The sequence below is a fragment of the Cimex lectularius genome, unplaced genomic scaffold (genome assembly GCF_000648675.2).
Source record: "Cimex lectularius strain Harlan isolate CLEC.00 unplaced genomic scaffold, Clec_2.1 scaffold154, whole genome shotgun sequence".
Classification (NCBI taxonomy): Eukaryota; Metazoa; Arthropoda; class Insecta; order Hemiptera; family Cimicidae; genus Cimex; species Cimex lectularius.
Genome location: NW_019392807.1, coordinates 385,504 through 400,945, shown reverse-complemented (window position 1 = coordinate 400,945; position 15,442 = coordinate 385,504). Strand labels below are relative to the sequence as shown.

At 37.6% G+C, this 15,442-nt stretch overlaps 1 protein-coding gene across 1 annotated transcript; it reads right to left on the bottom strand.

Moving 5' to 3' along the window:
• Positions 1-455: 455 nt before the first annotated feature.
• On the bottom strand, positions 456-13,948 carry LOC106664728. The gene is made up of 7 exons (XM_014390700.2): positions 13,855-13,948; positions 6,000-6,691; positions 5,702-5,939; positions 5,101-5,324; positions 3,624-3,886; positions 3,355-3,559; positions 456-1,338 (listed from the first exon to the last, which is right to left on the bottom strand). Exons 2-7 carry the CDS (start codon positions 6,648-6,650, stop codon positions 562-564), a joined length of 2,358 nt encoding a protein of 785 aa, XP_014246186.1. The 5' UTR covers positions 6,651-6,691; positions 13,855-13,948; the 3' UTR covers positions 456-561.
• Positions 13,949-15,442: the final 1,494 nt, after the last annotated feature.

The following is a 15,442-nucleotide window of genomic DNA, read 5'->3' as shown; positions in this document are numbered from 1 at the left end:
TTGGATTGTTAAATCAATGATTGGGAGATTTATTCTTAAGATCTGTTGGATGTGCTTGGACATTGATAATTTTGGTCTGCCTGCCTTCTCTGTCCTGGACGATCAGACAAGATGTTTATTCACAGCAATGAAAGGCAGACCAAAATTCAAATGATATCCTAGATTAATTAAAAGTCTAAGAATATTTCAAAAATATTTCTATCATTTCATAAACTCAGTGGTGCTGGAATTGTCTCAGTTATCACAAAAATCTCAGTTGTGATAAAGTATAAATGATTCCATCCCTCCATGAAAATTTTATAATTTTGACCTTCGATGTATGCTTAACATTTTTTAAATATTTTTTTCAATTTCCTCAATTTCATTGTATATATTTCTGTTTGGATAAGCAAACTTCAAACCATCTATCATAAAACGAAGCACTTAGTCCGTTAATGTAAATAATAAAATACATAATATGAGAAAGTGGATTTATTGAATGCTTGGCAATACTATAGTGTAGATCCAAATTGCATATTATTATGAATGACGAAAACCGATTCTTTCTTTATGGAGTGTTATTTATAACGAGGAACTATATTCATCAGCGTTACTTTGTTTTTGATAAGGTATAAGTACTAAGTCTTGGCTAGCGGCATTGGCGACATTACTCTTGTATAAGAAAACGAAATTCCCACTACTTTGCCTTAGTCCGCCGCTGCTAAAATACTCATCGGTGACACTTCTTGGTATCGTTAATACTGGTTCAAATCGATCGGTGACATATACAATTTTTGATTGTAACGAAGTTGCCCGACGCCGGTATTCATCTGGGATTTCATTGCGCACACTACCACCATTGAAGCTGTATTTGTCCATGACAGACATCTGATCCTGAATTCTGACAATTTTAGCATTGTTTGAACATAATTTCTGTTTTAACTCTGAAGGATCGCTTAAAGTGAAACTTTTTTTCTGATTCTGAGCCTCACTTCTTCCTATTACTTTTCCTCTAGCTGCTAGATCCGCTTTCGCAGCCACAAGTTCGTCATGTTTGTCTGCTATACTTCTAAAATAAGACGCATCTTCTCGTTCCCTCTTGTTTTTTAATTGGTCGTCTAAGCCAGGAAATGAAGAATGATTGACCTTATCACGTAAATAAATCGGCTGTTCTTTTACTAAAGGGCACGAAAAGGGATAGCAAATATGCGCTTTATATGATTGTACAGTGGCTTGGGGGAATAGTTTCAAATAGTTTTTCTCTACTTGTTTGATTATGCTTTCGGAAACTATCTGTACATCAGTAGCGTCTTGATTTGGCTCAAGGTCTGAATAAAAATCAATTACGCGCATGGGTAACTAAAAAAGAACATTTGATTAATATTGTGAAATTTATTCATATGGTCTGCAGGGTGATGAACCTGTAATTTGGTTGTTCCTGATCTGCTTATCCTCATTGGGTTGGGTCTGTGTGATTTTTGGGGAGTCAAGTTTCTTTTATAAGGCGTTGGATGGTCAATTGGCTAGGGTTTATTTGCCACACTAATTATGGCTTTTAATTGAAAATATGTATAGAAAAGTGGTTTGACCCCTCATCCACTACACCCAACAGGTCCTCCCTCCTGTACGACAGGAATTTACTTTATAAGTTCTTGGTTGGTGGAATGTCAGCATTATTATTGTTTTATTGTGCCTTTGGTAATTTTTTTCTTTTTACTATCGATAACTGCATCAATTTATCCAGTAAGTTGAGAGATTACAAGGAAACAGCATATCATGTTAAGCGTGAATGTGAGCCACCAGTGAGTTGACCAACATCAGGCAGTCTTTTCGAGAGCATGACAAGAACTTGATGGATGGGTGTATATGCAAAGTTGGTCATGAAGCCAGCAATGCCTCAATCTCCCGGGAGGATAAGAGTGGAAAGGTCACAAATGAGGCAGTTGAAATGAAGAGATAATTTGAGATATCGGAATTTTACTAGGTTAGAAAATAAGCGATACGTATGTCTGAAGTTGTGTAAAGTATTTTTTGTGGTAGTTGATGATGGGTTTTGGTCTGTGAGTCAGTGAACTCATGCTGAACCGGCACAGGGTCACTGACTGGTTGTCTCCACTCGTGGGTCATTGAGTTATTCAAACGCGTTTTGGCATTGTGCCATCTTCAAGTAACTAAGGTAAGGCGGTGCTTTAGGAAGGATTGTTCTGCTTGGACAGGATCACAGTTGCAATTGATTGTAATCAAAGGTAAGGTGTGTTTAAAGTGTTAAGGGAAGCCTCTACGCTGAAAAGTAACCGGCCTAAGATGCTTCCTAGAGGAACACCGGAGCCAAAAGAGCTGTGTAAATTTTTTGTTTGTTATAAATATTAGTACGTTCTCAGGTAAGGAGGTGGTTTTGGATGGATCGACGTTGATTAGGGTATGATCATCAAAGGTAAAGTGTTTTAGAGTATTGGAGGAAGCCTATGCTGAAAAGTAACGAATTAAGACGCTCCCTTGAGGAATGTCATAGTTAGAAAAGCTGTGTAATGTTTTTTCCAGTCTCGGACGTCTAGTAATTTTAAATTGTCTTGTACCTATTATTCAATCCTCCATATGGTTCTGAAGTGAGGAGGTGGTCTTGGAGGGATCAAACTGCTAGGATGGAGGTTTGCAGTTAATTGCCATGTCACGTAAGTGTGCATGTGTTAGTGTTTAGGGAAGTCTGTATTTATACTGAAAAGTAATTGACCTAGGATGCTCCCTTGAGGGACAACAGAGAGGATAGAATCGATAGAGGAGGTTTTGGTGTATAGTCACACATTTAAGGTGGCAAAATGTCAAATTGTATCTGCCAGACCAACTCAGCAAGGAGAAGGAGACCAGGATGATCAGTAATGACAAAATTACATTTTATTAATATAGGATAAAATAGGACAGTATGATTTATTTTTCATTTAGCAAGAATAATTTATAATGTTAAAAGGAAAAACTAATTTTTCAATTGATTGTTCTTTTTATGAAAGTTTTGGTTGAGATGAAAAAGTGAAAAGAATAATTAATTGAAAAAATTATTATGGTCAATTAGACCACTAAACATAAATAATGTCAAAAGGAAAAACTAATTTTTCAATTAATTATTCTTTTTATGAAAGGTCTTGGTTGAGATGAAAAAGTTAAAAAGAATTAATTATTATGGTCAATTAGACCACTAAACATAAATAATATCAAAAGGAAAAACTATTGTTTTCTTTATCAAGAATTGGATTTATGACAATAACAGTTTTAGCATTTATCTGTTCATCTCAAGACAATAAATACTGTTTCTGCACATTTTCAGATTAATTAAACTTTAATTTAAGGATTAATTATAATATATGTTTAAGTTATATTTACCGTTTTAATTATTAGTGAGTATGTCTCTTTATCGCGAATGTACCTTGTCACCCTTTCAGCAAATTGAAGTCCAAAATACCTTTTAAAGTGGTGATGATCCATTCGTATATATTTACAGATACATTTTAGGATTGGTTTTTGCTGTTGTACGAGCATATAAGTTTCAACGTGGATGGTCAAGCTATACATTATTTTCATGAGAATACTAAAACGAAAGAAAATCGATGAAATATTACAAAACATACATAGTATTATAAACTTATACATACAGTTCCAGTTTCTGTAAAGATGGGACATTTTGTATCATATCAAGGGCTATGAACATATTGTGTAGCAAGTCCACCATAGCTGACTCCGAGGTAAAAAACTCCCACGTCTTTTTGGCCGCTAGGATGTTCGCAGCCAAAGTCAGCAACAAACACGTTTTATCGTGTTCATCCGAATTCGGAGGGTTCGGTTCTAACGTAGCATGCTTAGTCAGATATGTCATCAGTTCATCACTTATCCTCTTGAAAATTGGACCAACAAGATCCTGTTTAAATTATTTCTAATTGTAAAAAAAAATTAAAGAACAGAACTACCATAAAATCATCAAGTACAAAAAAAACATAAATTGTTTGAAAGAAAAGCTGTTAGTAATATTTATGATGTGAGTGGTGAGCGGCTAAATTTTTAATTCTTTTTTTCTTCTTTGTTTTTTAAGTGCAATGAAATATTTTTTGATATTACAATAAATGACTCCTTCTGAGACACTGTACCCTTGATAGGTCAAAATTGTTGGACAGAACAAGATATAAAAATTAATAATATAAAACCTTTGGAACATTTTTTTTTTCAATATATAATCAGCACGTTAAATCATAAACTTAACAACTCTGTTAATCTATCGACTTAATTCTTGGGGAACGCATTACCCAAGATTTGGCCACAGCCTCTAAATTGTCCCCAAATCTCCCGCCAACTGATTGACAAATTTTTACTCACAGTACTAGGCAGCCAGCTTCGGTCCTACGGACTCTGGCCCTCCTGGCGGATTCCTGTCCATCTCCTGGCCTGCTCCTCTTTGACTTTGGCTCCTCCTGGCAAACTTCTCGCCGGATCCTGGCCTACCCCGACCATGACAGCTCTCTTATGACCGCCTCTACTTTTTCAACTCCTAATTGACTCTCAACTGAGCTCTAACTATAACTCGACTGCACTCAGCTGAACTGACTGACTGAACCTGACTCAACTGCACTGGCTATACTGGACTAACTTTTGGGATTGCGTTTTTATCAATCAGTCAGAGAGGAGGTGGGGAACAGTTAAGCTTAGGAAATACTGTTATGCTTCCTGGTGACCCGAGTGCTCTTGTCCTCCCCAGGTCATTGAGCTATTCCGGATGAGTCCGAGCATTAGCTAATCCTGGGGGTTGAGCAATAAGGCCACTTGTCAGCACAACAGTAAATATTACCAGGGCGTTTACCCAGGATCGACCCACATTGTAACCACTTCACACCACAAAGCTGTTTTGCCAGCTTTGTTCAGCTGTGTCTGGAGTTTTTGAGAAAGACGATGCCGGCTCCCGAGATTCCAGGCCTCTTCCAATTGCCCAATCTTACACAATACGACAACAACTAGCCGAAATATTCCTAATTCTAATCTTAATATTTACAATAAATTTAATTTCTAGATAAACCTGTTTAAGATTTCCCTTTGGGAATCACCACAATGACATTTAATTGTTACCATAACGCGTTTACTTACAGGTTCGTAGAATTCTTGTATTTCACCTCTTCGAGTGGCGATAAACAGTAAAGTGCTCAAATTGAGATCCATTGTGTCTTTAAAACGGTTTATTGCCTGCAGGCTGTTTGTTAATGTGAAAAGCTGAGTCGTAAATTTTCTAACACTCCCTTTCTGGCTGGACAACTCTTTTTCCAAAAGAGTGACTTTTGACTTCCACTCTCTAAGTTCAGCCTGTATCCGAGCTTCAAAACAATTACTTGTATTAACAATGAATGAAATAGCTAGAACACTAGAAAAATAGCAGTTAAGTATTTTTAAGGATGAATAGTATCACCCAAATTTCACCGGGACTGTCACAGAATTTTGAAATCATTTAATAACATGAACAACATTCAAAGAAAATTTCAACTTTCTATTTTTGTGACTTCAAATCAATTTTAAGGTGCTTCAATTTTTTTTAACTCAATATTTTTTATTAAGAAAGAGTTATTTGTAATTTGGATTAGGAGAGGAAGTTATATCTCAATGAGGTGTCTTATGTAAAAAACACTTTACAATTTAAAAAACTTTCTTTCAAATGATGTTAGTTGATCAAGTAATATCATCAAGTTTTTCTTACCAGTTTCAGGACAACAACAAATGCGGAATCTATGAGGTTCTGGCTCATATTTTCTCGAATACCCACATTTGCAATTCCTTGGGATATTGAAGCGCTGGGAAGGTAGAGGTTGTATCATTTTCGGCTGGAACCCTTTTTCAACCTTTAGTGGGACAATCTCGCTGGAATTGGTCGAAGTTTCTTCATCCACATCCCGTTCTGAAGGACACGACTCCATTTCTGAGTAATCTTCATCATCCTGCAAATCATAATTGTCTGTATAACCCATGCAACATACATTTGTGGAATCATCAGATACTTCGTTTGATGACAAGGAGTCTTCGTTAGACATCACGGAATCTTTCAGTGTCGATTTTCTCTTAGTTTTGCGAAGAGTCTTTGGTGGTCTCGGAGTACTGTAAGAAGGAACTGGACGGGAATCATGAGACTGATCAGATTTGGTACGAGGTATCCTTCTAATTCTGGTGTGATCTACCCTTTTGTCTTGTCTACTTGACCTTTCTTTTTTATCCCTTCTATGATCACAATCTGAACATTCAGCGTTACATGAACACGACTCCTCACAGTCAGTTTTATCCCATGTGGGTTTCGGATGAACTGGTATTTCATGATGCTTGGTGTGCCTCCTCTTATGATGATGAACAGGATGGTGGTCTTTGGAAGGTCCATGACTGACACTTTTTTTTGGTGGATGATCGTCGGGTCGTCTACTCGAATCTTTTTCGTGTCTAATAGCTGCCTTTATAACAGCATCCTTGGTGCTTTGTGGAGACTTAGGACCTTTGTGTCCAATGACCATTGACATTTTTTTGTGTTCTTTGTTCACGACACTCACTTCATGCGGTTCATTTAATTTGATCTCTGATATGAAAGTCACATTATTTGGTGGTAACATTTTGTCAACAATGACAACATGTTTCTTTTTAGAATCCATATGAGGTTTGAGCATTTAGACACTAAAATTTTTGCGTATTGTCGTAAAATTTGGACCTAAGAACAATAAATATTGAAAATTAGAAGTCATTCATGAATTAATGTCATTTAGTTACATCTAACGTGCATTTAAGTCAATTAAGAGTTTAAACAAGAAAGGTCTAATATTTTTTGAGACTAAAGATGATAATTTAATAGCTTGACTTGTGCCAGTTAAAATAGTTTTATTTGTATTCTGCTTTTGTAATTGTTAGTTTACTGCTTTTTTTTTCTTGTGATGGACACTGTTACTTCTATCAGTATTTTCATTTTTATATATGCTGTTAGTTTGTTTATTATTGCAATATGCTAAATATCATGTATTGCTCAGGTAATTTCAAGGGAAAAGAAAATTGATAGATGAATTACAGAAGGGATCTCAGCAGTTAATAATGAAACTGCTGTATTTTATCACAAGAATGTAAGCAGTTTATGTAACACTTCTTTTAATAAATACATTACTGCCTTAATTTAGGTTACTTTATATTTTAAAAAAACCTTACTAAAAGAATAAAGACTGATAGAAAATGCTGCTACCAAAAGGAAAACCATAAAACTAACATGGAATGAAGCAATAATACAAAAACATAGAGAAAGGTCAATGTGCCCCACAAAGGTTTCGCTCCTTGGCTCAATATAGGGAGCGAGTAGGAATGCCATCCGATCAGCAGTGAGTCTTTGGATCCCCTGCTACGATTTTTGGAATAATTGAGGAACTGCCAATTCGTCAAGATATCAAACAAATTTCAGCCATGCTAAAATTTTCACCAAAGTAAAACAACTTACACAGCTCTAACATGGAATAAAGCAATAATACAAAAACATAGAGAAAGGTCAATGTGCCCCACAAAGGTGTCGCTCCTTGGCTCAATATAGGGAGCGAGTAGGAATGCCATCCGATCAGCAGTGAGTCTTTGGATCCCCTGCTATGATTTTTGTAATAATTGAGGAACTGACAATTCGTCAAGATATCAAACAAATTTCAGCCATGCTAAAATTTTCACCAAAGTAAAACAACTTAGACAGCTGTAACTTGAAATATCAGAGAAAAAAACTTTATTGAAAAGATAAAAATAAAGAGATAAAAACCTGGAGTTCATCTATGATATTCAGACAAAGATGGTGTATAGTACAGGTACAAGCCCAAAACATGAGCAATCAAACTCATTAGGGAAGTACACTTCGGTCTTTCAAGCAGAAATACATGCCATCAATGATGTAGATGTAGATGTAGATGTAGATGTAATTTTTCAGGGTATGGTATACTGCACCGTTTGAGAGCTATTGTATCCACCGTTCTCTGCCTAAAGCACATCGGTGTGAGTCCTATTTCATCAATAAACTTGATTAATAGGCCGGTTTTAATGGTTGAAGCTCTTCTATGGTCACATTATACATCCCAAAACATTTCCTCCTGCGGGCTAATGTAGCTCCGCAGTTTGTTAGTAAATGTGTTGGTGTCTCTCCTGCCTCCTTGCAGAATCTACATGTGCCATCTTGGATTGTTCCAATTTTCTTTAGGTGTCTATTTAATCTACAGTGTCCTGTTAGGAATCCTGTTAGGATTCGCAGTCTGTTCCTGCTTCCTTTGACACATTCTGAGATTTCTTTCTTGCCAAAATTAGTTAGAAGATTCTTGGATTGTCTATGTCCAATGAGTGAATTCCATTGTTCCTTCATTTTCTTTGTGTCCTTCTGTCTGAGATATTCATTAATAGTGTGGATTCCTATTCCATAGAAGGGTTCAGGTCCTATCAGCGGTGTGGCAGCCCCTTTCCTTGCAAGGGTGTCCGCTTTCTCATTGCCTTCTACTCCCATGTGTCCTGGGACCCAGCAGAGGCTTACTTTATACTGCATACCTAGTGTGTTTAATTTGTTTTTGCAGTTCAGCACCATCCTTGAACTAATGATGCTTGAGCTTAGTGCTTTGATGGCTGCTTGACTATCTGACATGATAGCTGTATTCTTGTTTTTGTATGCCATCAATGATTGTGCCCTGGAAAATCTTAAAAGGGGTTACACTGACCAATCCTCATAAGATCTGATAGCCAAGCAGCCATTAAAGCATTAGCATGTAAAAGAATCACATCAAAATTAGTCAGTGAATGTATCCAAAATCTCCAAAACCTGGGGAAACACAACATCCTGATGATATCTTGGGTGCCAGGGCACAGAGGAATTTTGGGTAACAAGAAAACAGATAGTCTGGCCAGAGGAGGATCTGCAAGACCATACATAGGCCTGAACCTATTCTTGGGATAACAAAAACAAATAGAGAATCCTCCATCATAGAATGGATCCAAACAAAACAAAAGGAGAGGTGGATAAACTCTAACGGTGCTAGACATAGTAAACTTATGATGAAACAACATCACCAAGAGTGGCAAAAGAATTGCTGCAATTGGATAGGGCCAAACTCAGAGTGGTAGGACTACTAAACGGTCACTGGCATCTGAGAAAACATCTACACAACATGGGTATGTACAGCAATGATCCCATTGCAGATTATGTGATGAGGAGTAGGAAACAGCCACTCATATCATCTTCGAATGCGAAGCAACAGCTCAATGGAGATTTAAACTAAAACTTAAGGAATCAAATTGCAGCAGCGACAGTCAATGACCTGATACTTCTAAGGAGAAGGATTGAGTCTATTGCACTGAACTAAGGAACTAGGAAGGTACAATAAGCCAGAAGGCTGCAGTGCCTGGGGAGCACAAACCCCGCTTCCTAGTATCCTTTTTCACCATACCAACCATACAGGTATGGGCATAAAGGGGCCTAACTATGAGCACCTCGTGGCATGTGGGTATGAAAGAAATAACAATTTCAAAGGTACAGCAATAATAATGCTATAAGATAATAAAGAAAATACTACTACTTCCAGTATATGGTAGCACAATGGCTCCCTTGCTAGAATTTTGTACAGCTGGTTTGACCCGATGATCACATCCACTTGGTACTTCCCTACATGGTCAACGTAAGTTTCCTTGAGGTGATTCGTTGTGTTAAGCATTTGAGTAATAGAACACCTTGGGTGGTGGGTTAATTGCAATGTTACTACCTGGTATTTTCCCTACTATCCTCCAAACAATATCGTCTGATATATTACAAAATTTTTGTAAGCGTTCCCAGCTAGTACAGATCCATTTCCAGCCAAATTGTCCATATTGGAATTTTAAACAACCTCCTGGAATATCCTTCTTTCTTTCTTTTCCATGTTCTTTTCCATTAAAGTCAAACTGGAAGCTAAGCCTAGAAGACACTCAACTTCCTGGGCTCTGGTGAAATTGTGGCCCAGGTCATCGAGAGGTTTTAAACTTACGATGCACACACCGTAAAGGCTCTCCAACTCAAAACTAGTCTGTAACTTCCCGAATGTCCTAAAAAACTGGGATGTGCAAATTGCGTCCCAGGTCATGAGGGAATTTCAGGCACTGAAGCAACTGACAACCTCACCAGTAAAAAAGCCATGTTACAACACTAAAATATCTTCTGTGGTATAAATATAGCCATGTTAAAAAAAAAACCCTGGAATCTTGGGTTTATTAAAGGAACAAAAAAAATACTGGGAATGTATGCCAGGCATGACCCAAGCAAAGTATTCCTCGCCCAAACAACTCAATAGAAGAAAGAGGAATTCCTTTTCTATGGAAAGGAACTAAAATTCCTAATGGATATGTCTGTTTAAAGATACGCTCCAATAAAATACCACTTTAAAAAATGGGATAATCTACTGATGACCTCTAGAAGAGGCACAAACAAAAGATGGCATCCTTTGCAAATGCCCGGTAATAGCGAGAAAAATGCTATAGGCCTGAGAAGAATACTTCATTAAAGAAACTGAAATCTTCCACTAAAGCAGTAGAGTCAGGACAAAATAGAAGTGTTATTATGTATAAAACCAGAGTGAACAGTATGTAATTTTTTCCACTGTAATTGGAGAATACATAGACATATTTACACGATTGTATAGACGGGAGCAAAAAACCAATATTATTTCTCTGTTATGTAAATAGAAAATGATGTATTTAATTATGAGTGAGAGTGTGTCTGGGTTTAAAAACTGCATGCATTGGAGGCTGATATGACTTAGTTGTCGATAGTGCTAAAGCGTATGAGATGGAGGGACAATGCCAAAATAGATTTAATTAGGAAATTATTCAAAATCCTACGGACAGAATTTTACAGAAAGTAAAAACATATATTTGAAAGAAACTGTATCAGTCTTTTATTTAGTCTTTAGATTTAAGTTTTTGAGTTCTTCTTTCATGAAATGCTAGTAGCACATAAAGTATGTTTTAAATTGCAACAATTGAAATAAATCAATTACAATTCATAAATTAATTTCAAAACTGTTCTTGTTGGAGAGAAGAAGAAGAAGAAAAATAACTTTATTCTGGGTCTGGTGTCCCCTAAGAATAATAAACATGAAATAAATAAAGGAAGTTCCTTTTTGAAATTTGAAAAGTAAAAAGAGATAGAAATCTTGGCGCAATGTATACCAGTAAGACAGGCCAGAAGAGAAAATTACAAGAATATTAAACCAAAATATCAAATGTTAACGTGAGGTCTCTGCTTGGAGGGAGAGGAGGTGATTATACAGGTGGGATTTAAAGGAGGAAAAGGAGGCAGCGTGACGAATAGAAAGGGGAAGGGAGTTCCAGAGTTTAGGGGCTCGGATCAGAAAGGATCTTTTGAAGGTATGGGTTGTATGTTGCGGAAGGATAAAGTCGATTGGGGATGAGCAGGTGCTACGAGTGTGATGTGAGGAGTTGAATTGGAGGGATTGGGTGATGTAAGGAGGACGACGAGTGTGGATGGACTGGAAAAGAAAGCGACCTAGGAAATACTGTGCACGGAAGGAGGGGAATAGCCAGGAAAGTTGGGAATACAACCCCGACACCCGGGATCCCCGTGGGGTGCCGAACACAAATCTTACACAACAATTCATAATACACTTCAATGGCGCATTCCCCCCTTCGTGAGACCACAGCTATAATCGAAGAAGGGAAGTATAAGCGAAGATACAAGGAGTTTGCGGGTGGAGAAAGGTAAGAGAAGCCAGGACCAACGAAACAGGCTGAGGGAGGCAATGCAATGGCGGGAAATTTGGGAAATGTGAGGATGCCAGGAAAGGTTTTGGTCAAAGACTACTCCTAAGTTTTTAACTGAGGAGCAGAAGGGAATGGGATGGTTATTTAGCATGAGAGCTGGGATGCTGGCGAGGGAATTGAGGAGTTGCCTGGACCCCTGGAATGGAGGAGTTGATTTGTACGGATTGAGGACTATGGAATTTTTATGTGCCCATTCATTGATGGAGTTTGCCTTTTTGGATCTTGAGAATGGCCGAGTGAAGATCGGAAGGGTGGAAGGTGTATATTTGGGAGACATCGGCATATAGGTGATATTCACAGGACTAGATGGAGTCTGGCAGGTCATTGATATAAATGGAAAAAAGGATAGGAGAGATGCTAGAGCCTTGGGGCACCCCAGATTTTAGAGGGAGGAAGGAGGAGGTAAGGCCATTGGGAAGGGAGACAGCTTGGTGATGATTGGTAAGGTAGGAGTGGAACCAATGGATGGTGCTGGCAGAGAACGAAAAAGATGCGGGTTTAGAGAGGAGAGAAGAGTGAGGGACAGAATCGAAGGCTTTGGAAAAATCAAGAAGGAACACACGAGGAGAGACACCATGGAGTGAAGTGTCTCAGCAATCAGGACACACACACCTCTGGAGGGTGACAAAAGGACAAAAGCTGTTTACCCAACCTCTGGACCAAGTCACCTTGAACTGACACTAAAAACGCTACAAGAAACATACTTAAAAGAAAGTGGTAGCGTCGGTGAGCTGCATCAGCATAGGAGCTCTTGCGTATCAATTCCACTGTCAATAAGTGGCCCTCGTAGGATCTGATTCAGAGAAGAAGGGTCATCCTCTGAGTGCGGTTGAGACATGAAACATTTACTTTTGAGCCAAAGGCTGCATATGTGTTCGGCATGTAGAAGGTTGCTTGATGTGTACATAATTGAAAAGTGCCACTCCTTGTAGAGAGCGTAGGAATGCCACACGATATTGTGCTCGAGCACAGTAGCAAGTAGTTGACTCCCCTGTTGTTTTATTGTATATAGTACTGATAGTATTGTGACCCCTAGTGTGTGTTGAGAGTGAATGTATTTATTGGCATGAACGTGTAGTGTGAGAGGGCCAATGGCGGAATATCGACCCCCATTGACCCTACTTAAATTAGCTATAGTGTAAATAGGTTTGAATCTAGAAACTCTCTGGGATTTAGAATGGACCCCAGGATCCTGGAAAGGTAGCGATGGCTAGCACTACATGCACACCTTCCATAGGGAGTCCTACCCTGGTATTTACAGTGTCTACAGAGGGCAAATTTGAGAGAGATGCTTGTGGTGGTCGTTGGTCCCCTTCGGTATGGTGATGAGGGCCTGCTTTCAGGGGTGAGGGGGCCTTTCATGGATTCCGTATTTGTGGCAAGGCTATGGCTTAGCATCTAATGCAAAACAAAAAAAAAACTGATTGCATTAGGATCTCAAATGACATAGCTGTTCCATAGTCCCTAAAGCTCAACCTCAGTGGCTGGACGGATAAGACCAAAGTCTGACCCCAGACTACACTCAAGGTAGGTGGTCTAAATGTCTGCCAGTAATTTAATGTAAATAACAAAGGTTGGAATTGCTAGAGAGCTGCAAGAAGTAATAGGACCAACTCTGTGTGTGTGTGTGTGTGTGTGTGTGTGTGTGTGTGTGTGTGTGTGTGTGTGTGTGTGTGTGTGATGTGCAGATTTTATGTAAACCAACGATTTCTAAGCGTTATCACCAAATGAGCTTAATCACAGTAATTTAAAGTCAGCCATAATCTCAGGGTTCAGTATTATACGGAGTTTTCCACCCAAATAAATTCAAAAAATAACTGTGCGATTTACAGCATATATTTTTTATTTAATTTCACATACTTCATGACATTTACAACAAGACATAAAATTCATGCTGTGTTTGTCATTCACCTCGTTATTATTATTTCAACACTGGAAACACTCCATAAAATAGTGAACCCCAACATAATTGAAATTCAACTCCAACAACAAAACATCACCAATTAAGTCAGCTATAATGTAATAAAACTAGTTAAATAACTAAAATAATAATAATAAATTTACCTTTTTGTGCACAACAAAGATGTGTTGTGTTTGACAAAGCTACTAAAAGTGAAGTACTAAAAATCCATGGAGACCAAAAGTTTAAATGTAAATAAACATGTGTGAAAATTAACTAGGCCTAATTATTAAGATAAATTTGAAAGGTGATATTGCTAATACAATGTTTGCAAATAGTGCCTTGTATATAAAATAAAAATTTGAAGTAAAACAGTCAAACTTTCAAATATACTCAAAGATAAAAAACCAAACACTTTATTTTGTTATTTCAAAGTAAATATATTTTTATCTTTCTGTTAATTACAACATACTTATTTAATGTAAACCAAAGTAAACGACATTAAAAATTTAATAGTTTTAATAAATATTATTTAATTATTATAGTTTGAAAGAAAATTCAACAAAACACTGGAAAATCATTTAGTGATAGAATAAATTTCACTAACAATTTCTTATCTAGTTTTACTCTTAATAAGGCATTATTTTTTTTTTTTTCAAACTGGTATCAACCAATTCCAGGAAATAGTTAACTTATTCAAAAGTTTCCACAAATAGATTTCAGTAGTTCATTACAAACCGCCTAGTTTTAAAAGTAAATTCTATCACTGCTTAATAAAATACAACACACATTTTTTCAGTGTTTTTTTTCCTATTACTATTAATCCCATCTCCTTCTATCTGTCTGACAGAACTCAGAGAGTTAAAGATTCAAATTCTTTCTCCTCTTGTCTCTCCATTTCACCTGGGGTATCCCAAGGCACTATTCTTTGTCCTTTCTCTCTTCCATGTTCCTAAATGATCTATTAATTCTTAATTTCTCCCAATTTCATCTGTACGCTGATGACACTCAGCTTTACATTCAATGTTCTACAAGCAACATATCTGAAGTTATCTTTCTGCTCAACCGTGATCTTCATTCTCCTAATCAATGGTCAAAAAAGGCATTGTTTTAAATTCTAACAAATCCCAGTCCCTATTAATTTCCAATAAACTCATTAATACAGATTGCCGCTCCCGTATTAATTTTTGTCCTAAAGTTAAAAATCTCAGTATTATTTTTAACTCCAAACTTGCGTGGCATGACCACATGAACTCATTAAAAAGTGTACGCAAGCCTCCATTATCTCCGTCGCCTTCTTCACTCCACGGAAAACTATTGTTCTCCTCTCTTCAGGCGGATGGCCTGGCCAAAGAAGGTTCTAATACTGCGTTTGTTAGGCCATAACTGGTATTACCACACTCTATGAGCACAGCAAAAGAGAGTATCAACAACTGGGGCATGAAACAATTCCTTAGGGAGTTGAATTTATCTCCAGGACACAGGCAATCGAGAGAGTTTGTTAAGGCGATCAAACCAGCAGAATCGAAATGGCCATTCTCTATCTCAAGGAAGCGAATTAGGAGGCTGATAGGTATCCTGACGGGCCACTGCCCACTGAGAAGACATCTCTTCGTAATGGGTATCCTACCAGATCCCTTTTGCTGTTTTTGCGAAATAAAAGAAGAAACGGCAAGGCACTACCTCGCAGAGTGTGATAGGTATGCTAGGTCTAGATTTGAAATCTCTGGAGGAGAGGACATCACCAAATCA

Excerpts from the sequence above, each read along its gene's own strand:
- LOC106664728 (XM_014390700.2), bottom strand. The coding sequence starts at position 6,650 with ATGCTCAAACCTCATATGGATTCTAAAAAGAAACATGTTGTCATTGTT. Across the intron at positions 5,940-5,999 it reads ACTCCTTGTCATCAAACGAA|GATGATGAAGATTACTCAGA; the intron begins GTATCTGATGAT and ends TATGATTTGCAG. Across the intron at positions 3,887-5,100 it reads TACAAGAATTCTACGAACCT|GATCTTGTTGGTCCAATTTT; the intron begins GTAAGTAAACGC and ends TAATTTAAACAG.